General features: G+C 37.6%; 1 protein-coding gene across 1 annotated transcript in view; it reads left to right on the plus strand.

Moving 5' to 3' along the window:
- WDPCP (WD repeat containing planar cell polarity effector) overlaps nucleotides 1-24,969 on the plus strand; it is a 129,593-nt gene that overhangs the window by 38,236 nt on the left and 66,388 nt on the right. Inside the window, exons 3-7 of the mRNA XM_062571237.1 lie at nucleotides 9,104-9,188; nucleotides 10,877-10,921; nucleotides 14,087-14,137; nucleotides 16,726-16,796; nucleotides 17,046-17,105. Of these exons, the coding sequence (XP_062427221.1) occupies nucleotides 9,128-9,188; nucleotides 10,877-10,921; nucleotides 14,087-14,137; nucleotides 16,726-16,796; nucleotides 17,046-17,105 (288 nt within the window). The 5' untranslated portion in view covers nucleotides 9,104-9,127. The remainder of the gene's footprint in view (nucleotides 1-9,103; nucleotides 9,189-10,876; nucleotides 10,922-14,086; nucleotides 14,138-16,725; nucleotides 16,797-17,045; nucleotides 17,106-24,969) is intronic.

Below are 24,969 nucleotides of genomic sequence, written 5' to 3' on the forward strand. Positions count from 1 at the left end.
TACATTAAAGAGAGCCACTTTTTATTATTCTATTCAGCAAGCAGCATAAATCCATCAGTTAATGATGGGAGTAGAGCTAATAAGCTTAGTCATGAGAAGAAGAGATAGATGGTTAAATACATTGGATATGTTAACTCAATAGTAAAGATAGTGGGGATGCACATATTTTGTTTAAGTCAATGTTGCCTCTTTCAAATCTACCCACTACGAAAACAAATTTGATATACAACTGGAGAAGGAAGACAGTAAGCCTAAAACCATGTAGTATATCATCAATATTATCCAATAAAACACATGGCTGACAATGTATATCAACAGAATACAATATATCCTAATTGGTCAAAATAAATCAGTGCAGCAAGCATTTTATTAAAAAAAAACATGTAGTGCTACTAGCCAGGCAGAAATATCATATTAATTGGTAATTCTTCAAGTTCATGAGAAAGAATATGCCATTCACCTAATACTATGACACTACATGATTGAAGGTTAATTGATAGTATAAGGCCTAATGGAGTCTGTACAAATTCACATCTGACACTAGTAGAAGCAGGAAATCCTTCCATTTCACCACAAAGCTGAAAAAAGCCCTGCTGAAGGGTGTAAGACGTAAGAGGAAGCCATAGGGCTGATGCTGATGGGTAGAAAGTCTTACAGTGTCTATAGGACCTTATATTCCTCTTCACCTCCTGAACCTCAGAAAATAAAGGTGTTTCTCTAATTTTCTAAGCAAAACCATATTTCGTACAGTGGGCCTGTTTGTTGTTTCTGAAATATTAAGAATTGACTAAATGTTCATTTTACATTTAAAGATTACGAAGTCTAAAAATTAAAAATTCTACTAGTGCATTATTTTCCAGAAATTAAGGAGTGGTGGCCTACAGTGACCAGAAATCACATTTTAAATATATTATTTCAAGACATGAAACTGGACTTGGCAAAAGAAATTATCCCTGCATCTGTATCAATATGTAGCATATCATCAAATAAATATGCTGTAATTCTCAGCTTTTTGATGCAGATGAAGTTAATCTTATGCTAAAATTAGATTTAACATTTTTCATCCAGTGGTGACTGAATTATTCACAAGTAAGTGGAAAGTCACCCTAAGAAGTGTTGGAAGGTGTCCATTATGTGTGTGATATGTTGCAGATCCTGAACCTCAAGTTGTCTGTAGTACAAATACTCGATTTTGTGGGGATGATGCTGGCCTTAGCTAAATTGATTGCTTTTCTGTTGTAGGACAGGTTTGAGACCAGAACGGTTTTAATTACTAGTCAAAGGAAACTCCAGTTATCTCAGTGACAACATGTCTTGCCCTGCACACATGATAGGTGGAAAGAAGTTGAGGTACCTGTATTAGCACTGTGGTCATTTTGGATCCCCTGTGTAGTCAGTGCGAAGAGGTTGACTCAGCCCATCTTTTTATTTCTGTTGCACACGCGTTCCTGGACAGCCCTTAGCACTGTGGCAGCTGAGCGCAGTCACGCGCCCGTAGGTCTTTACGGAGAGCAGCCTGGCAAGCTGAACAAAAGGCAGGATTACCTTGGCTTCTTTGTCAGCACATGCAGAAAGACCACGTCCCATTCGGCCCCGTTCAGAGCAGTAGCACGGCCAGAGACACGAATGTTTAAAATGAAAGCTCATACTGTGAGTAAAACAGTGAATCAGCTGAGCATCACCGGTTAATTCTGTTCAATGGGAAAAGTTTCTTTTGTTTTTGGTGACTGGATTGGTTAAATCTTCATTCATTGTTGTCGAAAACACTGTTTTGCCTTGATCTTTCTCCTCTCTCACCCAGCTCCCTCCTCCCTGCCGTGCTGTTTGTGCGTCTCATACTGTGGACTCGACTTGTTGTGTTTGCATTTTTTTAGTAAGGCAAATTTCTGAAATTAACTCTACTTATAGACAAAACATTTTACTCTCATGGTTCATTTTACTCTCTCCATGCAGTAGGGAAAGTAGTTCACAGTTCAGTGTTTAAATCTGTGTGCCTTTTATTTTATACATGATCAACGGCTGAATAGTTTCAATTGTGATTGTAAAAATGTTTAAACAAATGCATTTTTTTCTTCAAAGTTATTTTCCCTAACGCGTATCTGTGTAATTAGAGCATAACATAAACTATGCTGTAGCATTACAATCTGGAATTAATTATTGTAACATGAAATTTTCATTTTTGTTTTCTCTTACTGCAAAGGTGAGTAAGGCTTAAAATTGAAAAAATGCTAGTCCTTTTCATAGAAGCCTGTTTGAAGATCATAAAGGAGTACAAAAGAAGAAAAGCTTTTTGTTTGTGTTTGCAATCAAATCATTCTTAAAAGGAAGTCTGACACACAGGCATTGTAGTTTTTTTAATATTACGTTGAAGAGAGCTAGATACAAGTCTCATTGGATTAACTGGAACTCAAGTATAGCAGAAAAAACAAAATTTTAAATAAATGCCAAAAAACAAGCGTTCAGTTTAATATGAACCTCAGAGATGGTGATTCAAAGATGATTTTCAGATATTAGTGAAGTTTAAGTTATTGGCTCCAACAAAACAAAACAGAAGAAGAAAAAGAGTCAAAGTAAAGAAGCTGCTGAATATTATTTAAATATCAATACAATTTTAAAATAGAATACCAAAAAATGCATTTAAAAGACATTGTATGTCCAAATATAATCACTGTGTTTGTTCGTGTACATTTATTCGGTTCATGTAATATACTTAGAAAATACTTTTCTGTTTTTAAAGACAACTTGTGAGTATTTGTAAGATTTGTGAATCAAATCAGTGTGTTTGTCAAAGTGCTTTTGAAATTTATTTGGATAAGTACTCCGATAGTTAACATTAATAGTATAAATGGTAAAAGGCAAGAGCTGAACAGCTCAGTGAAAAATTTGTACATCACATACACAAATAGATGTTCACACTACTTAGTCAGTGCTGCCCTTAAAAAAAATGAACTGTGAGATCCTCACAGACCTGGGTAGCAGTTTGGTAGCTCAATCTGAAGTCTTGCACAAAGATGTACATGTTAAGTTAAAATTCATGTTGAACTATGGTTAGCTGATTGCCTTGAATCTAAGTGTTGTTTGGTCACTGTTACTAATAGCAGCAGCCTACGCTGCATGACTAGTAGAAAACTAAAATAGCTATACATACAAGCATAAACATTTCAGATCTATTATTATTGCGAGTAATAGTGCCATAAATCCAGAAATTTCTATTATTAGTTTCATATGTGAACAGGTGTTCCCAATTTAAAGGCCTACTGATACGAACTTCCTTCTTTGCAAATAAGAGTTGCAATATTGGTAGGGCAATGGAGCCAAGGACTCTCTGTGTTTGAATAATTTGCAGGTCTTCTCATCTTTTGAAGCTCATTTTTGCTTGGCTTAAAAAATAGGGATTTTATTATCTTCTCTTTTGGCTTATAGTAAGAAATCATTACTGTGGAAAATTTATGACCTACAAACCTGAAGCATTAAAAAATCAGTTTATTTACAACATCAAATTTTCTAAAAGAATAGCATCAAATAGTTTGACATTTACTACTTTTGTAATTTCCTTATGTCATGTGTCAGCGCTGGATATCTGCACTTTGAATCACTTATCTACCATCTGATTTATATAAAGGCCTTCAGGGTCTTTATCAAAATGTGTATATGAACTTTTTACTCTATGAAGTAAAAACCTGGGTCAGTTATATCTATTTGCTATGACCTTTTTAACTTTTCACACACACTCTCTCACAGGGTTGTTAGAGACTGTAATACTTGCCTGCAGTATCAATTGGAGAATGACTGCTAGCTTCATTAATGTTGTCAGAGGTGTGGCTGATACTTAACTAAATATCTTCTTGACAAAGCATTATTGCACTCATATTCAGTCCTCTTAACTGTTGTTAATCTTATTATCTGTTCAGTTAATCAATAGCTGTCTTTCAAAAGTGTACCAATAATCTATATTGGAAGCGTTTATGAAGATAGGAAAGACAGTAGTGTACTTTGGGCAGTAGATTAGAACTCATAAAGTAAGAATTTAGTTTCTGACCCTGTCATCATCTACTTGTGTGACAAGTCAAGCAAAATCTTTGCCGAGGTTTTGACACATGAATAAGCAATTAGACGGGAAGAAGTTACTCCATACAGATTTTCTGCAGTATTTCTGCACACATCCTTGAACTTCAGCACTGTCTTGTTGCAACAGTGCAAAACAATTTTGTAGTTTACAGCTCAGAGAATGAACTGGACAACATGGAATTCATCCAAGGACTCGCATCTTGAGCAATGGCCTGCCTGGCTTTTTGGCAACATACAGCTAGTGTGATTTGAAATAATAATATCCCAAACACTTGTGCTTATTTCTGGTACAAATTAAGTCAGGCTGCATTTTTTATAGTTACTGTCTAGTGACATGCAAGATCCTGCTAGGAGCTCTACCAAGGTGATCTCTGTGGCTGTAGAGAGTCCATCAGTGCAGAACCAATTGTGAGATCAGGGCCTCAACATTTTGAATGTAGTTAAAATAGACAAATGTAACTGTATGAGGCCAAAAATAATTGTTTAAGAAGTAATCTTGATCAATATCAACTGGAACTAAGATGTTTCTAGTTTACAGATGAATTTCAGCATGTTAAGATATGTCAAATTGCCTTAATGTTCTTAGGGAGCTATATAATGAGCTGAAGGAGCTATATATAGTTAAATATGTAAATGTCTTCAAAGATAAAAACTCCATAAATATAACCAGTTGTAATTGCAAAAAAAGTATTATTTTCAGACTCACAAAACAATAAAACAAACTTCACAAAAATTAAGTCAATGGAGCATGATACAACTTCACAGCATATGGGAATAAGTTTACAATGTATAATTCTCATGCCAGAATTCTTGGGTTATCAGATAATGTATTTCCTTTCAATGATTATTCAGCAAGCCATATTTAGGCCTTTCCTACAATAGAAGTCTCACTGTGTGTTTCAATACACAGAGTATTCTGTGTGTTCTTCACCCATCTACCTAATAGTTTTCTTATTTAGATTGGGACAGTTAGAATAAGGAAAAGAATTTGTTTCATTCATGTGCTTGGCAGAAATATTCTCCGTCACTGAAGTCTCTCTACATTAAAGATAAAGGAAATAGCAACAGTAAATGAGATTAAATATTTTTCTAGAACTTAGGATAGTTGAACAATTTGTTATTTGTATAAGCTGAAAAGATTCTTAAACCAATATTTTAATATGAATAATTATGCGCTGAATAGATTTATAACAGCGTGTCTGTATTTCTACTTCTTAAAATCAGGGGCTGCTCTTACAAGCAGAGGTCCTCATTTTCATTTATAGAAAAAAATCTGCACTTTTTCTTAGAGGAAAAGGGATTTAAAGGGAAAGTAAACAAATATAAAAATAAAGCTCATTATACTGCTAAAGGTAGCAAAGAATTCAGGCAAGGAGAACCAGTCTGAGGTTATGGAGATAGTATTTGTAAGAAGGGGCTGAGAAAGTAGCAGCAGGCAAGTCTGAGTTCAGCAAGCACCTTAAGAGAAAAGGAAAGACAAAGAACACAAGTCCAAGTCTGCTTATAAGGGGAGGGTGACATGCTTAAACCTGGAAGCAGCAAAATTGAACAGAAAAGGGGTTGTGAAATACCAGTGGGTCAGCTGCAGGAGATCTACCCATGGGTGCCAAAAGAGCAGAAAGAGCAGGGCCTACCAAAGCCATGGTGCAATTACAGAACGATTTGTAACCCATCTGATCCAATTTATAGGTCAATCGTTTGCTTTATGTAGCCATGGCATTTTTGATCTGATCTTGAATGATAAAACAACACCGACTGTTTGGCTAACCACAATCTTATTGCAAATGGGCTCTGATGCTAACTGTCATGCATTATGCCCTAGGAAGCTTCTATTTAGTGTATACACATCTCAGACTTTGCCAGTGCCAAGTGCAAGATGAAAACTAAAACATCTACTTATTGGAAAATTAATTTAAAATACCACAATTAAATGAATTAAACATTTAAGAATCAAGTGAGAATAACTTATTTTTGCAAGAGTTTCTAGGTGATCTGTATATAACCAGTGAAAGGCAAAGAAAGGATTATGCAATGGATTAGCTAGATCAGAATGCCACCATTGCACTCCATAAACTTCTAACCAAATTTGAACTATGCTTTCTGTGCTGTTTCTGCAGTATCTTAAATCCAAGTATTTGTGAAATTTAAAAGTATTCTGGCTAAAAAATCAGAGCTGATCTTACCAATGGACCCAATGAGCCGATGCCTTAAATCCAGATTGGATTCCTCCTGCATCAGTAGATTTCTTCACACAAACAAGAAACTACTCACACATATCTATTACACCATCTACTCTAAACATTGGGGCCAGTGTCACAGATGAGAATTAGCCTGCTTACTCTCTTGTATCCATTTGTGAGAAACAAATACATTTGGGAATATCTTTAGGGTAATTTATTCACCAAGTAAAGAACTAATGAAGTCCAATTTTTAAGGAATTTGCTCAATAGCTCCAATGAGCTCCCTCTGCCAGTGGACAGAGCTTTGTGCTTGTCTCTCAGGTGGTGTTTGTTTAGCCTCAGCTCTTCACAGTTCCCACATCTACTCCCTTCTTCCACTATAATCTCAGTCTCCCGCATTTCCACTACAGCCTGCACTCCAGTGCTCTCAGGTTCCTGCCCTCCTTTCAAATGAGGATATCGTTAGATTGGACTAGTATTTATTTTTTGGATAGAAGATCCAGATTTTCACTGGCACAACAGTTATCACCATTCATATAAGTTGGTTGGTTTGTGGCTGGATGCTCAGGGTCCAAAGAAGGGGGAAGCAATAAATGAAACTGTTGTTTAGTCCTCAAGGGTAGAATAATTGACAAACTCAATCTTTTATCCTGTTGGAGCTACACAGAGAATTTTGTTCCCTCCAGGTTGTTCGGTCTAGAACTGAAATGCATTTTTTAAGGAGTCATCATTTTTTACATTTCCTTGCAAAGCTTTCTTATTTTTTTCATTTCAAATTTTTAAAGTTATGAATCTTGAAGAGAGAGTGCTTATTTGAAAGCTTCCTTCTGTTTTATGGAGGTCTGCCCCTGCCACTTGGTGAAAAAAATAAAGACTTTAAGGTCATCTTTTGGTGCTTAATCCTGTACTTCCCTGATATGTCAGGTTGGAGGCCACACAGAGTATTAAAATGTTATGGGATACCTCTATATTCAGTAGGAGGTCACAACTGAAAGGACCTGTGCGGAGGACCTACAAAATCCTTAGAGTCATTTTGAGAACTTCTGTTAGCGTATTTGTCCCCTAGTCTCACCTTGTCTGCTGGCAAGACATAACTTCTCTCCAGCTGAACAGACTGTCTAACGATCAAAGGCTTTTTTCTTTTTTTTTTTTTTTTTTAAAGTCAGACCATGATAGGATTTTGAGAAGTTCGCTCAATTCAATGACTTCCTCTTAGTGAGAGATTCTAATCTAGGATCTTTGGGCCTTGGGGAATATAAGTTTTGATTCACTTGTTAAGGTAAGAAAGGAAAAAAAATCAAGAGAATTGTAATATACAGTCTCCTTTATTTATAGTCCACATGAAAAATGAAGGGCTGCCTCATCCATATTAACACCAAAAGAGGTCACCAGGTTCCACAGACCATCATGCCATTAATCTCTTTACATTTTTTTCCAGATCTCATTCTCACCCAAGACAAAAGTATATTCCATTTACTAGATATGTGTATGTGTGTTGTGAGCTTTTTTCTTTTTCTTTCTCTCTCTCTCTCTCTCTTTTTTTTTTTTTTTTTTTTTTTTTTTTGGTAGGACTATGGGATTTAGTAAGTCAGTAAGACTTTTTGTACATTTGGGGATCAGTGTAAAGAAAATGCTATTTCCACTTGGTGCTATTTCAGTGGATTAGGCAGTGCATCAAAACATACATATTAGCTTGAGTGATAATACCTCAAGGTCTCATAGCTCTGCCGGGACTATGATAGCTTTCTTGATGCTATCTGAGATTCTTGCACATATTTTTCATCACAGCACTCTTGACGTTTATGTCTGATACTCTTTATGTGATAGGAATTCTGCAATCATCTACTAATTGGTTCATCTCCTTGACAACATTATCTAGAGCGCACTAATGGAAAGAAAATGAAGAGCCCACTTCAAAAAAGGAGAGAAGTTCACGTACAGTACCATACCACCAGTTATTATTGAAGTGTGTTGTGTTTGTTTAAGTTCCCCTTCAGAGTCCAGCTTTTAGTGGAGACTTGCGTTTAGCCAAAGAAACCGACGTAATTGGTCTCATGGCCCATTCGTGACTGTAGCACTGAGTATTTGGTGCCTCAGGAAACTGCTCAGGGAAGTCTGTTGGTTACTGTGCTTCGGAAGATTCCCAATGCTCCCTTGAAGTATAACACACTCGCAAGCGTCACTGTTCAGACCGGTCACTCAAAACACACCCAGCAAACAGTTCATAATGATAGTCAATGTACACAGTATTTCAATTCATGTCTTTTACATTCTTCGCATCTGCTGTTTTGTTATTAATTGATTTAATACAAGTGCTTTGTCTTTGTTTAGAAAGACATCATTTTTGATATTTAGCAATCGAAAGCCTGCAAGGATATTAAGCTCAAAACTGCTTCTTGACTTTTTTGGTACTTCCTAATGTGCAGCGTGTAAAAAAGCTAGGCCCCAAGTAAAATTCTCATATCTATAAGCCAGATCTGTAAATAGTGGCTTCACTTTTGCGTTCATCAAAGTAATAACCATGCAGTAAAAATTAATTACAACATGTATACAAGAAGCACCAAGTGCAAAGTTATTCACTACAGTGAGACTAACTGTGAATTCAGGCACAGATACTGGTTTGGCTCTTCACACACACACACATATATATATAAATACATGCATACTTACATATTTTTATCCTATTCATTCCCCTGTATCATTCATTTTATTGCTGTTGAGAACTGCAACTTACAAATAGCAAATTACCATCAATGCTAATCTCTTTTACTACTTAGTTTCTGAAATATTTGCAGTTTCTCTTGTGATAGAGGGCAATTAATTTGCACATGTGGTTTCTTTCCTTCTTTTGATAGTGCTAAGGTTCTGTCTGCCATCAGATGTCCTTCTGCCTGGCTGAGATGCACCTATGGTCTTTGAAGAATACTTTACATATTAGAGGTAAGTGATCTGTTATCTGTTACTTAAATAAAGCAACAAATTGTATTAGTGAATATTAAACTGATATAAAATTCTGAATACCCAAATGAAGTGTTTTTTATAGTTAGGAGAAGGAAAATGAGACAGAAATACTGTATTTGAACCTTTTTAGCCGCTTTACTTATCTCCTCATAGAACTGGAGCATTATTTCAACTCTAAAATGTTATGATTATGTTTAATTGGATGCTTTTTCACTTTTAGGAAGCAACATCCTACTTGAATGTAGGCTTCAGTGTAATAACTAGTTTGGGTGAATGAAGATCGATAGTTGAGTTGATTTGCAGAGTCATTGTGATTTGTACTTCAGCATGAATAATAAAAATTGCTGCATGTTCTGGGTATTTTGCCTAATTACTTGAAATTTTAAAGTATATATTTATCTTGCTCATTGATTGTTCCAGGAAACATATGACTAATTATCAGCCTTGTGGAAATTACATATATACATCTTGCCTTGTTACTAGTAAAATCTAATGCTCAAAAAAACCCACTGGTTTAGAAGTGGATGATATCAAAATGTTATTTCTGACATTTCATGCCAATCATAGTGTGCTATAATTTTGTTTCAAACCATTCATGAATATGATTATTGAAATATTGACTCAGTATGTCTTAACATTCCACCTCTATATGAAAACTATTTTGTAACAGTAATATAAAAAAAATCAAAAAGCTATATTTCATTAAAAAATCCAATGGTTTAAATAAAACACATATAGTTACGATTTATTGCAGTTAAAAGTGTACTGTGGCCTACTGGACCTCTTTCCTACCTTTAATCGTCTTGCTTTCTCTCTGCTCATTTGTTCATTTCCCACAAGTCTTATTCTAAAATTGTATGCCATGCTAATGTTAAAACATTACAACTTAAAGTCATAGTAGCTCAGCTGGACATACTTGGTGGAGTTTACCATGGCACACCTAAGTATCTGTCTACCAATGAGCCAGATCAGGAACTGGCTGAAGTGGTTTGCAGTCCCCATGTGGCACACATACCTGATTTTCTTTGCCGTGGGAACCAGGATAACAGAGAGGGATGCTCTGCATCTGGTGCACACTTAGGTCTCGTGTTAGTAGGGAACCATGTATGGCCAGAGTTTGCCCTCAGCCACAGGAGTTGAGAAGGGCTTTTGCATCTGGTATTACAAAGATAGACAGTAACAACTATAGCTAAGAGTAGATACGTTGGATCATTTGAAAGGGCAGCTTCATGGAGTTCATGAATCTTAATAATAATAATAATAATAATTGTTGTCTTCAGCTCAGCTGTGTCAGTCATTGGAACACATTTTAAAGTATTCTAAGGTTCACTCTGCTGTGATCCTCTCCTTGTGAACAAACAGAAAAGATGATAATAGGAACGTGGTAAAAAATTGCCTTACTATGTCAGCAGCTGGAAGAAAATCAGAATGTATGTGAAGGAAATGACAACTCCAAATTAATGTAGGGACCTCTCATACACTCTTTCAGCCCTTGCTTGCTGGTTTGCAGACTGTATGCTGTCATTTCTTCACACTATCCTGTACTTTAAAACTTAATACTCTGCTCCAGTTAGCAAAAATTGAGAGGCTGAACTTTGCTTTCTAAGCTGTATTTTATTTTCAGTGTCACATTCCGTAATTAAATATATTTCTGTTCAATTATATAGATGAAGATATTGGGATCCACCAGTACTATGACAAGAAAGAACCAGGTAAAATATAAATACTGAACCATAAGTAAAACTAAGCAAAGTTTTCTAATGTACTTTGGCACAGGCTGTTTGGTTATGTGAAAATCATAGAATCATAGAATCAGTAAGGTTGGAAGGGACCTCTGGAGATCATCTAGTCCAACCCCCCTGCTAAAGCAGGGTCACCTAGAACATGTCAGACAGGGTTGCGTCCAGGCAGGCCTTGAAAATCTCCAGAGAAGGAGACTCCACAACCTCTCTGGGCAACCTGTGCCAGTGCTCTGTCACTCTCACAGGGAAGAAATTCCCCCTCATGTTCAGCCGGAACCTCCTGTGGTTCCGTTTCTGCCCATTGCCTCTTGTCCTGTCACACGGGACAACTGAAAAGAGTTTGTCCCCGTCCCCCTGACACCCTCCCTTCAGGTACTTGTACACATTGATCAGATCCCCCCTCAGTCTTCTCTTCCCCAGGCTGAAGAGGCCCAGCTCTCGCAGCCGTTCCTCAGAGGGGAGGTGCTCCAGCCCTCTGATCATCTTTGTAGCCCTATGCTGGACTCTCTCCAGTAGCTCCATGTCTCTCTTGTCCTGGGGAGCCCACAGCTGGACACAGGACCCGAGATGAGGCCTCACCAGGGCTGAGTAGAGGGGCAGGATCACCTCCTTCAACCTACTGGCAACACTCTTCCCACTGCACCCCAGGAGACCATTGGCCTTCCTGGCCACAAGGGCACATTGCTGACTCATGGTCAACTTGTCATCCACCAGCACTCCCAGGTCTTTCTCTGCAGAGCTGCTCTCCAGCAGGTCAGCCTCCAGCTTGTCCTGGTGCCTAGGGTTATTTTTCCCTAGGTGCAGGACCCTGCACTTGCCCTTGTTGAACCTCATGAGGTTCCTCTCTGTCCAGGTCTCTCTGAATGGCAGCACAGCCCTCAGGGGTCTCAGCCACTCCTCCCAGCTTGGTATCATCAGCAAACATGCTGAGGAGGCACTCTGTCCTCTCATCCAGGTCGTTGAGGAAAAAGTTGAACAGGATGGGACCCAGTCCTGAGCTCTGGGGGACACCACTAGCCACAGGCCTCCAACTAGACTCCATGCCACTGATGACGACATGACGACCCTCTGAGCTCTGCCTTTCAGCCAGTTCTCAATCCTCCTCACTGTCCACTCATCTAGCCCACATTTCCTGAGCTTATCTAGGAAGCTGTTATGGGAGACAGTGTCAAAAGCCTTGCTGAAGTCAAGGTACACAACGTCCACTGCTCTCCCCTCCTCTACCCAGCCAGTCACTCCATCAGAGAAGGCTCTCAGATTGGTTAAGCAGGATGAATCCATGCTGACTACTCCAGATCACCTTCTTTTCCTCCATATGCCTGGAGATGACATCCAGAATGAGCAGTTCCATCACCTTTCCAGGGATGGAGGTGAGGCTGACTGGCATAGAGTTGCCTGGGTCCTCCTTCTTGCTCTTCTTGAAGACTGGAGTGACAGTGGTTTTCTTCCAGGCCTCAGGCACCTCTCCAGTTCTCCAGGACCTTTCAAAGACAATGGAGAGCGGCCTGGCAACAACATCCGCCAGCTCCCTCAGTACCCGTGGGTGCATCCCATCCGGGCCCACGGATTTGTGGATGTCTAGCCTGCCCAGAAGGTCTCTAATCCTTTCCTCCTCAACCAGAGGAAGGTCTTACTTTCTCCAGACTTTCTCCCTCGTGTCCAGGCTCTGGGATTCATGGGGGCTGCCCTTAGCAGTGAAGACTGAAGCAGAGGAGGCATTCAGTAATTCTGCCTTCTCTGGATCCCTTGTCACCAGGGCCCCCGCCCCATTCAGCAGCGGACCCACATTTTCCCCAGTCCTCCTCTTGCTGCTGATGTATTTGAAGAAGCCCTTCCTGTTGTCCTTGACATCCCTTGCCAGACTCAATTCCAGCTGGGCCTTAACCTTCCTCGCAGCATCTCTACATACTCTGGCTGCATTCCTATAATTCTCCCAAGTAGCCTGTCCCCTCTTCCACATTGTGCACTTTCTTCTTCTGTCTGAATTTGGCCAGGAGCTCCTTGCTCACCCATGCAGGTATCCTGCCCCCTTTGCTGCACTTGTTACTCATAGGCGTGCACCGCTCTTGAGCTTGGAGGAAGTGATGTTCAAATACTAGCCAGCTCTCCTGCACCCCCCTTCCTTCTAGGGCCTTAACCCATGAGATTCTTCCAAGCAGGTCTCTGAAGAGCCCAAAGTCTGCTCTCCTGAAGTCCAGGGTGGCAATCCTGCTTGTCGCCTTACTTCTTTCCTGCAGGATCCTGAACTCCACCATCTCATGGTCACTGCAGCCAAGGTTGTCCCCAACCTTCTCATCTCTAATCAGTCCCTCTCTGTTGGTAAGAACAAGATCCAGCAGTACACCCTTCCTCGTAAGCTCCTCCACCATTTGTGACAAGAAGTTATCAAAATGCAACTTTGAATATTATGTTAATACAGGCCTCTGAAAATTACAAACTTTTTTGCCATTAAAAGCCCTAGTGGGAGCACATATTCTAAATGACACCGTTCTGTCTCCTGCAGAGTATTAAAACAATATGCTAGCATCATTTTAAGGAACTGTTCTGTTTGAAGCATGGGGTATTGCCGTAATTCTGTGTTTCCCGGCATCCCAGCAGAGGGCATCATGAACGCACGAGAACCCACAGCCTTGGCCTCCTGGAGCCTTACCTGATATCTGAAATAGCCATTTCAGAGTGAATGATCAATTTTCTTTATCTGATTAATCCTGTTAATCCTAGAAGTTTCGTGGTGGGCCAAAAGGTCTTTTCGGCTAGAGTTACTTCCCGTTTCTGACCAGGTGAAAGTGGAGGCTGGCGTGGGCATCCCGGGTGCTTGGCTGCGTGGTGAATACACAGTCTCCCTGCTCCTGCTGACAGACTGACTCAGCTTCTCTTCTGGATTTGGTTGCAGCTCACTTCACTATCTGATGAGATTGGAGGCTCAGTAATAGAAGCCCACCTGTTGGGCTGCATAAGCCTTTCTTTCACTGCAAATTTAAGATAGCTGACTTATGAGGTGAAAACATCAGGATTGTCCTAATTTTTTTGCAAATTTCTCTGTTTTATCAAAGTGTATGAATCTTTTCTCTAATATTAATATTTGCTGACAGCTGTTGTAAGGATTATCATACATCTTTTCATCCTCCCCTTTAGTATCGCAGCTGAAGCATGGTTACTTAGAAAAGAAGCAAAAGCTAGCAGAATGTAAGGACATTTCTAAGTTTCTTGTTATACTAAGACTGAATTGTTAAATCGAATTGGTGATGCCCCTGGTAAAGCAGTAAAATAGCTTTCTGCACATTCTATTTGCTAGAAGACAAACTGTCACAGGAGTACAGAGCACAAAGCAATTGAGAAGTTGTAACTACTCCTTCCTGATATATTTGCAATCTTTTTTTCCGTGTCACAAAATGTGGTGGTGTGTGTTGCTTCTCAATTCTGTTGTCAAGCAGAATCACAAAAATAAACACAGTCCAGGGTTTTCCTCGTGAAATTTAGTGTGCAGATGAGCAATAAACTTTTTTTCCAATCAGCTCTTGAATTGAAATACCACCTGCTTCTAAACTGAAAATTGTAACTAAAATACTTTCAGCAGGAATAACATTATGGGTTAATAATCAGCTGTCTTCACAGAATATTTTTTAGCTTTGAACCATTTATGCCATATTCTGAATTCCTGCCTTATCTGTTTAAAAGCAATTTCAGTTTATACTATCACACAGCAGTACTGTGACAGTTAAAAATTTTTATATTAGTATAACTTTTCCCTGGCTCAAGTTTCACAAATCCTGTGTAGTATTATAGCTGAGACTATATACATTAATGTTCAAACATTATTACCTAACAGCTATGAAAAATCTAACTGATTTTTATAAGACTTTACAAAGTAATATATATGCTGTTAGAATTGCATTAACATTTCATCTGATCATAATGAAAGTTCACTTGGAGTTGTGGGTGCATTGGAAGGCAAAATTCACTTTAGAAGGGCACGTTGTTCACAGGATGTGCTTTGAGGAGGACGGAACCGCAGCAGAAGTGGGTTTAAAGGCACACACAGCCCTGTGGTAAATCTAACCTGCTGTGGAGGGTTGGGTATCACAGTCAATATTGTCCTGCTAGGGTGGGAAGCTGGGAGAGGGTTATAAGCAGGGAGGAGCATAATGCATTTGCATCCCATGTACTCTGCATGGCATTACCCTGCAGGCGATTCTGTACAATCAGAGATGCAGGCCCAGATAAATGGAGTTATACAGAAGCCTCCACTGATATCTTTTAGACATCTGTCATACAAAGGAGCCTAAACTACTGCATCTTGTTGCCGTAAAATAAATAAAATAATAAAATAATAAAATAAGATAAATAATAAATATAATAAAATAATATATGCCCAAACAGAAATCACCATATGGCACATTTCTTAAAAAGGAGCATTGGGTAACTATTCACAGCTGCTGATTTGTATATTTAGCTTGGTATCTGTACAGGCAATTTCCCATTTTGCATATGTGGATAAATATTCTAGTATTTATGAAAGTACCTATTGAAAATGTGATCTTACATGCCTAATTAATATTATCATAACAGTTCTACCAGCACTGGCTTTGGTCCAATAAAGTACAAAGAGAAGTTGTACGTTAGTGTGCTCTTTTGTTGATATATGAAATCCTTCATTTTTTCACTCTATAGCACTTCTATTGTAAACTACTTTTTACAGTGGGGTTTAAACACAACTGTTAAGTTATTCAGTCTGGAAGTTGCCGTACAAACTGTCAGCTCAAAGCTCAAAACTTTTCATCGGGTTTCCTTTAAACAGGCTAGATATAAAAAAAAAAATTAAAGGCAATGTATTCTGGTTTCTCATGATTTTCATTGTATACTTATGAATGGAAAACTGCTCACTTTTAAATGATGAAATTTTGCAAGTTACTAGAGTCTGATTCTCAGCCATAAAACAAGCCAATTACTTACAATTCCAGAGGAAGCTTTGCCATCCTAATGATTCCAGAATTAATGTACTAAGCCAGAATTTTCAAAATAATTTGCCGTGCAGCAATAAATATGTTAAATGTTTGTAGGCAGTTGGGAGGACAACCTGAGTGAGCTCGGCAATCACGCTCAAACATTTTCTCTTTCTTTGCAATTTCTTGTTTGATTGACTTGATAGATTCCTAGGACCAAATTTTTAAGAATAAATACTGCAAATGACTGCACTCCATAATGTAAGTTGTGCAATTCACAATTATTTGTAATTATAACCTGTCTATATGCATATATTCATGCACATATATTTTGCAGACAAGTTGACACCTGTTTTTTGAAATTGGGCAGTGAAATGTTAATTCAGAAGAGTAATATCTGTCTAGGATTTGATAACTTGAACCTGAATTAAACGTACTGAATGTGAGAGGCTTTCTCATTGCAAATGCTTGGCAACTGGGCAGGATATTCCATCCTGAGAACTCTGTACATAATTGCCATGGTGAAATCATGGTTAGTGTAGATATTTCATGCTAACTGTTTCTGCAACAGAGCCTTTCAAAAGGCTATCATTTGACAATGGAAACAGTACCTATTTCCTTCCAATTATAGGTTAAGTTTTATGTCTAAGGTAGTTCCTAGAAATCTTAGTTTTGTGTTTGCCACAGCAAAAGAAACTCAACTTGGAAAGCATTTTTTACTATATACACATATGTTTGTACACAGATACTCCCACAGAAGAACACACACACACACACACACACACACACACACACATTTGGTTTTATTTTTTTTTAATTTTTATTTGCCAGCTCGAGATTATCCTTGGATACTTAAAAACAAACGACCAGAAAAACTGCGAGATACTCTCAAGGAGATAGAGGTACGTTTCAGAAACTTTCAAATATAGCAACATGTAATCCGGTTTTCAAACCTCTTTCAACAGCTTTCATTTTCATGAAAGTCCAGCCCTCCCAGGGATGATAAATGTGCTTTTGTTTGGTGGACTGTTCCAAAATAGCTGCATCTTTCTATGGCACGCTTCATCTCTAAACTTGAAAATCAAAAGCACGTTAACCAAGAATGACAATGTATATGCCAACTCTATTCTCTGTTTTCTGTTGTCCTTCAGGACTTAATGCAAAACAGTCAATGTGTGCTGAGCAAATGGAAGAGCAAACATATCTGTCAGGTAAAATGTTTTGACAACCTCTTGCAGTACGCAGTCAATGGAGCCGAACAGCCATTCAGTGATTAATGCAACAGCGTTAAAATGTTAACCAATACAAAAAAATCTGATAATTTATAATGTATGTGGGGTTTTTAATGTATCTGGCTCTTATTACCTAGGTTGTGTTTATTTAAATTCCTAACCTGAAATAGATTCTATAAAAGAAAATTTTGTGGTTTTTATTGGTCTGATTCTGTGACATTATTATTTTTTGCGGAAACTGAAAGCATCCTGAACCCAAAAGAATCTGGCCGAAGGATCAGCTGAAATATATAAAGAGATTTGGAATCTATGTTATATTACATTTATTATATCTAATTATTTACAAGTCTGTCACAAAACCTTTTTTGTTTTGTGCTTTTGTGACATGAGAGAGAGAGACTAAATCTAAGCCAACTAGATCACACATCAAGTTGTGCAATAAAAGATAATGTGACTTGTGGCATATGTAGCTATGTTCTCTGTCTATATAAGTTCCAGTTATTGTGTAAAAGAAGCAGCTTTTCACATCCTCTTTAACACAGGGCAGTAGGGGAGGTGGGAGGTCTGAACAAGAGCTTGTTCTGAAAAACATGTGCAAGGTTATTTGGAAGTTTCGACAGTCTTCATGGTTCGTGAGGAATGTGTATCATATTTCAAGTAGGTCTGGAAGGGAAAATATTTTTAAATGTTACTAATGTTGTTTCCAAAAAGAAATTTTGCATTTTAACTTCTATACTTCTTCAGTTTCTTAATTTTTTCCTTCTAACTCAAGTAGCTTCAAGTGTGCATCAGCTAGATGAATAGTAAATATTCTTACACTGTACAGCTGAAATTCCAGAAATGTCTGTAGCAATAGCAAAAAAATTAAATACCTGACATGCCAAATAGTATAAATTCTACTTTCTTATATCAGTAAAGATACTACGTCAAAGCTACATTTGCCTTATCAGATATTATCTCTAATAAAATTGTAACACTCTTCTACAGATTACATAGTATAATCTGTAAATATTAATCTTCTAGAACTAATTTAAACATTAATTGTACACTGATTTAGAGGTTTTTGTTATTTTTCTGGTTAGGAAGGAAGTTTGGGTGAGAAATACTGAGTTAGCCACACTTATATTCATCTATTTCATTTTCATCAGTTTGCTGTCTCTTCACTTGCTTTTCCTGTCCACTCTCCCCGTATCATTCTTCTTCCCCTCCTATCTGTATCGGCATTGCACGGCATTCCTTATCAATACATATTTGAGGACAATGGAATTCTTGTCAAAACTTGATTGTCCTGCCCTTACTATATAACGCTTTGGCTGCCCATCAATCGTGTATAAAACACGTTTTCTGACTTAGCATTTCCTAAATAGTTTCAGGCATACATAATAAAAAAAGAGACAATACAAAGTAGCTTATTTCTTTTAGAAGACAGGAAACAAAAGATGCTTGTTTTTATCCTAACAGATCTGGATACGTCTGGCTCTGTATTGGTCTGAATCATATAAAGGAATAGCTAAATAAAATGACTATATTTCTAGGGGTGTTTACATAGCTTGTGTATAACGTAGCCAGAGTGATAGTTATAGATAATAATGATTTTTCTGTCCTTAAATTCTACTTTTACTCTCTCAATCACAAAACAAAGCATATATTTTATATTATAATAGCTAATAATTGAACTCTCCAAAAGGACTTAGGATGTTCTGCCAAAACAATTATGTTACTCTGCTGTTGGTCTTCCTCTAGATATAAGCTCTACAACAGATGAAAATAAAACAGAAAAAAAATGAGTAATTTCAGACAATCTACAATAGAAAAACTGTTGTGCATCAATTTTTTTGTCAAGCTGTTTGTTTTCCTAGTGCTCAACTGTCTTTAAGCGTTTTGTGGCATTATCTGGGCTTCTCCTTTTTAATACAGGTGTTCTGAAACTTCTGAAAAGGAGGTTCAAAGTTTACATTTTAATTCCAAATAGGAGTTTACTTAACTGTTTCAGCAGAAATTTCTTATCACATAATGGTGTGATCTTTGTCATAGCAATACTGCATGCATACTGGTTTGGATGGATACCAGAGCAGCTGTTAGTGGAGGAAGAAGAGGCCATGCTTGCATTAACTCTGAAGTGTAGTAGAAACTAACAAATCCGTCAAACAACATTGAGAGCATATGCTGAATTACCCTGCTAAATAGTCATAAATTTCAATGATTCAAGCTAAATTTGATTATATGGTTGAATTAAAATATCTTCAGGTTTTTAGCTCATCGTTTATAGTAATAGGAGATGTCAAATACATTCAATTATAGAAACTAAAATATTTAACTCAACAGTCATCACTTTTTGATAAAAGACCTGCGTATCCAAATCTGACATATCTTTAGCTGAACCAGGAAGAATTCCCTTTCTTTTGTAATGAAAATATGCTATCCCAAAGATCTTCTCACCAGCTGTTGTATCTTTAGCAAGGCAGTACTGGCAGGGAAAAAAAAGAAAGAAGAAAGGAAATAAAACAATGAAAATAATTGGCTTTCCCTTTCTGTTCTACCCAGAGGAAATAATTGAGGGAATTAATTTCACCAATATTGTTCAGTTTACTATGAAGAAGCTCTGACTTCCTCTTTCTTTGGTCTCCTTCTCTAATTATTTGGAATACTTTTAAGTTTTGCTACAAAATCATGAAATCAAGCCTATAAAATGATGGCATTGTTTTGTGTTTGGCTTTACAATACAAGGTAGTAAAAACTAATGCAATATAGATGAAACATTTGATTTCTAAATTCTTTACTTTTACATTTATATTATAAAATATTTACACATTAATTATGCATATGCCAGCACTGAATTATTTTATTCTATAAAAGCCAAACAATAGACATGAATTGTATGTTACCTGCTAATGAAAAAGATTTATATATTCTTTGCTTAATTACTTTGATTTAATTTGATTGTGTTGCAATTTACATATCTGTATGAATGTTTTTTGTGTTACCATCACTGACATACTTGGGATGGGATTCTGAATTGAGATACTCAGCAGTATATGCTGACATGGCTTGTTGTATCAGCTACCATGCCCATAAGCAAACTGATTTAGCAAGATACATGGTGACATACACTAGCACATCTGATGCCAAAATGAAGACATTTTGGCTCAAATACATGAGAAGTTAGTATCCATCACTGGTTACTAAGAGGAACACTGTCCTCATATAAAATTCTTTCGGTTGCTTTTGATCACTACCATTAATGTGTTTTATGGTTTTCGAGATTTGGAGCTAGAAGTGAAAATGCATTGATTATTGTGTAACAGTAACATGTAACAACAGTAACTTCGTCGGTAATGAGGCATGCAACAGAATAATTACGGTAGGGTGGCTAAGACAGCAATCTGGAATGAAGAGGTGGGGAAAAACCCTGGGAACCTGCTTGAACAAGAAATGCTTTGCAATTCTCTTCTCCTTTTGCATAGTCCTTTGTCGGTTGGGCTCTGTCAGGGAAAACAGTTTGCAGCAATATTTTTTATAGGCATATTTTCTTTCTCTTCCAGTTTTAATCAGATAGAGACAAATCCTGGCTTTGCTCTGCAGGTATCTTTTTAGGTAGAAGGGCTGATAAGCAGCTAAGCTGCGTGAATGAGGAGTCAAGGGCTAAGGCTTCTGAGGATAAAGGAATCCACTTAAGTACACGTTTAAGTTCTACTGAGGTCCATAAATTTAGAGTGAGTACTTAAGTCCTAAATCTATGCTCTGCCCCTTCAGATATGTTGCTTGGTCTTCAGAGAACCATTTCAGTATGCAGAGTACACAGCTCCCTCTAGTAAAGCCTTCACATTCAACCCCCCAGTAACACAGAGATTAAATAGCCCTCCCCTCCCAGCATGTGAAGTCACTAGATTCCCAAATGTTTTACTCAGGCTATATTCAAGTACAAAAACTAAGCAATAAGTATACTTAAATGTTTTGTTTAGGAACACTTTGAGACTCTTAAAGCTGTAGAGCTCTCTCTTTGGATTTCCATTTCTCACATTGGAGTACTTCAGTACGTGAATACTGTGGATACATGATGTATGTCATTATTGTGAGTTTCTTTCCCTAGTTTGATACTAGTTCTGTTAGATTGGATGGCTTAGTGTCTTGTGTAACTAATGCCTCGTCTATTTGCTTTTATTCCTTAATAATGATGGATAGTTCCCTGGAGCAGTAGTTTTTGGAGTTGGATTGCTGTGTATGTGTTCAAGCCAAGCTTGCAACCTTCCCAGTTTGGTCTATATTTGTTCATGCTTATCATTCGTCTTCTCCCATCCACCTAAATCTGAGCATTACTGTGCAAGTTTATGTACAACACATCTTATTATCATGTAAGAGTTTTTACATAAACTCTATAGCCAATAAAGTATTGAAATAGTGATGTTTCAATTCGAGCGGATAAATATTTTTCCATTTTACAGCTTATTTTTGATGAAAGATAATGTGTTTGTGCTTTATTTAAATACCTGCTTGTATTTCGTGGTAAACATTAAGAAATATTTTTGAAAATATGCTTTTGCTTATCTTTGTTGCATTGTTTTAAGCCTAGGCCTTCAATATAACATTTTTTTTCCTTTTAATTTGATCTCCCCAGTGATACTTCTCCTATAACTGAAATTTTTATGTTCTTCTGTAACATAAACATTCATTTATTATAGAAATCCAGTTGCAGTTGTTATGGCTCCCCTTTCACTTTCCTCAGATGAAGCACATAAGGTTTTGCACCTGACAGTTTCCTTCATATACATATATAACTTCTGAATTCAGTACCTTCCCTTATGCCACCATCTACACTTCAAATAGATTCAGTCTTGAACTCATTGAATACTCTCTACTCAGCCCTGGTGAGGCCTCATCTTGAGTCCTGCGTCCAGTTCTGGGCTCCCCAGGACAAGAGAGACATGGAGCCACTGGAGAGAGTCCAGCGTAGGGCTACAAAGATGGTCAGAGGGCTGGAGCACCTGCCCTATGGGAACGGCTGCGAGAGCTGGGCCTCTTCAGCCTGGGGAAGAGAAGACTGAGGGGGGATCTGATCAGTGTGTACAAGTACCTGAAGGGAGGGTGTCAGGGGGACGGGGACAAACTCTTTTCAGTTGTCCCGTGTGACAGGACAAGAGGCAATGGGCAGAAACGGAACCACAGGAGGTTCCGGCTGAACATGAGGGGGAATTTCTTCCCTGTGAGAGTGACAGAGCCCTGGCACAGGTTGCCCAGAGAGGTTGTGGAGTCTCCTGCTCTGGAGATTTTCAAGGCCTGCCTGGACGCAACCCTGTCTGACATGTTCTAGGTGACCCTGCTTTAGCAGGGGGGTTGGACTAGATGATCTCCAGAGGTCCCTTCCAACCTTACTGATTCTATGATTCTATGATCTTTCCTCCAATACGTTCTTTCCATCTAAAATACCTTTCCCTGCAGGATCCTTTGAAAGATCTCCCCTAAGCCAAAGGATTTTTTAAAGGGAGTGGAAGAAATATTGTCCTTACATAACAATATTGTACATCTCTGAGTTACTTGTTTAATTTAGATACTTCCTAGAGGCAAAAACTTAAACCTATGGAACACAGGTATACTTACCCTCTATGACAAGTACATTAGAGCAAAAATTGTTAAATTAAAGTTTAAGCTTTGCACAAGTATCATCTCAGACTTTACTATAAAATTAAAAAGAGAGAGATTATTTTAAGAAACAACAAAAGCCATGCAAATAATGGTATTTTTACCCATACTGTGTCATTGTACCATGCCATATTGAGAGAGGACTCTGCGTAATATTGAAAATATGGATCATACTGATTCTATGACATTTCTATAAGTTTAATGATTAGTTTCATACATATAAAATGAAACATGTATGCTTCATCACATTTATACTTAATAAAATTATATCAAAGTCTCATTGTCATACGCTGGAGCAGTTTACAAAGATGTCTATTCTCTCTCTGTAGCAGGTGTGACTTATGTCATTCCCAGGAAATTAACATGTAGGCATAAAATGAATTTACACCCTGAAACCCCTAAGCATGAAATCAGCATAGTCTTACATTTATTTGTTGCAATCAAGCCAAGAGTTTGAGGGCATGTCTCTACCCAGCGTGTTGGATGGACATATTAAATGTCAGTAAAATGGCAAGCACGTGGCCTCATTCCCTAATGTAGGCATTTAAGAAATATATTGGTTTTCTTTGGATCAAAACACATTTTGCATGGTTTTACCTGGAGACAGATGTGTATATCCCCACTTTGTGAAGTAAACCAAGATGCTACGAACAGTAAGAGACTTCTGATTCACTTAGGTTATTTTGCTAGCCCTTTTCTCCCAGGAATGCTCTTTTACCTCCAGGATGCTCTTCCCACTCACTGCAAGGGAAAAAATCCTAGGGAAAATCCTACTGGAAAAATCCTACTGTTACAGTTACATTTTCTGAGCAAAGAGACAGCATGTTCCCAAGCAAGGGTGTTGGAGAAGACACAGGATGGAGAGTTTATTTACATGTCAGTGTCAACTGTCTTAGTGGTAAATAACACTGAAAAATTTGGGGAGTTTTACTCTTCTGTGGCAGGCTGATATTCACTGAGTAGTATAGAACTGTTTTTCCTAGAGTATTTATGTAATTTTGCTTGATAAGTGTGTTCTTGCAAAGTAGGTTCTTAACTTCTAGGTTTCAGCCCTCACTTTTTCAATTGGATTCTTTGGACAATTATAGCTAACTGTAGTCAAACCTTGCTGGACTCATATTATCAAGTTGGGAATAAATTGTGATTTTATCTAATCTAACTCCAACATAAGGATAAATTGAAGTTTTGAAAGATTGTAATAAAAGCTGTATGAGTGTAACTGTGTCTAACATTTTTACTAGGACAAAACCTTAAAGGACATCTGTCATAACAGGGAATAGTGAAACACTAAATATATATATTTTCAAACTAATGCAAGATTAGAGTTTGGCAGGGTCGAGAAGACCATCTGGTTGTAATAAATTTATTTTGTATTACAGGTGGTTTGTGTTTCTATTTCAAATGTCATTAGAATTTGTTTTCAAACTATCTGCTGTGAATTGGCAAGAAGATAGATTGGAAAAATGTTGGTTAAAGGTATTAGTTAGGCAAAAAAAAGTAAATTATTTAAATATTCTTGTCCTGTTCTTTGCTGCAGAGAGCATAGAACTGTGGCAATACAGCATAATATGTATAACTGGCATTTTGCATAGCTAAATCACAGGGAACAGAGCTGAGAGCAAAAGCCAACATCAATCAGATCAATACCTCCTTGTCCCCAGCACTTCCATTATTTTAGCATAGTCATATGCCATTTTATATCCCCTTGACTTTGAAAAAGAAACATACAAAACAAAGAAAAAATATTTGTAGTGTAGCCATAAAGCTGAAGGAGAGTCATAGAAATGAAATTGTCACTTCTGATGTATATAAAAGACATGGAAAAGACATGAGGGGGGGATGGCTCACCTAATGCCTCTTACTGCCAGCTCAGGTTTGCTCTCAACATTGCATTTTCTTATACTTGTGCTGTCCAATTTAAAGGTTACTAAAATGAGGTTTCTGCCACTTTCCTTGGCGATTATTATATACTCCAATAGCTCTCAGTGCAAGAACGTTTGCCTGGTGTTCTACATACAAGTGTGTTGTACTAAAAAGTGTATTAAAACCATGTTTATCTCATAGCTGTAACACAAAATAGATAGGAATTTTTATGCCAGCTTCTACTTCAAGTGCAACTATTGGTCATATATCAATTTTTTTAAAAGTACAAAGTTTTTTTTGTTTTTTTTTGTTTGTTTTTTTTTATCTGCTTTTAGTTAGAAAT

This window comes from Rhea pennata, chromosome 3, assembly GCF_028389875.1.
Source record: "Rhea pennata isolate bPtePen1 chromosome 3, bPtePen1.pri, whole genome shotgun sequence".
In the NCBI taxonomy this organism is placed as follows: Eukaryota; Metazoa; Chordata; class Aves; order Rheiformes; family Rheidae; genus Rhea; species Rhea pennata.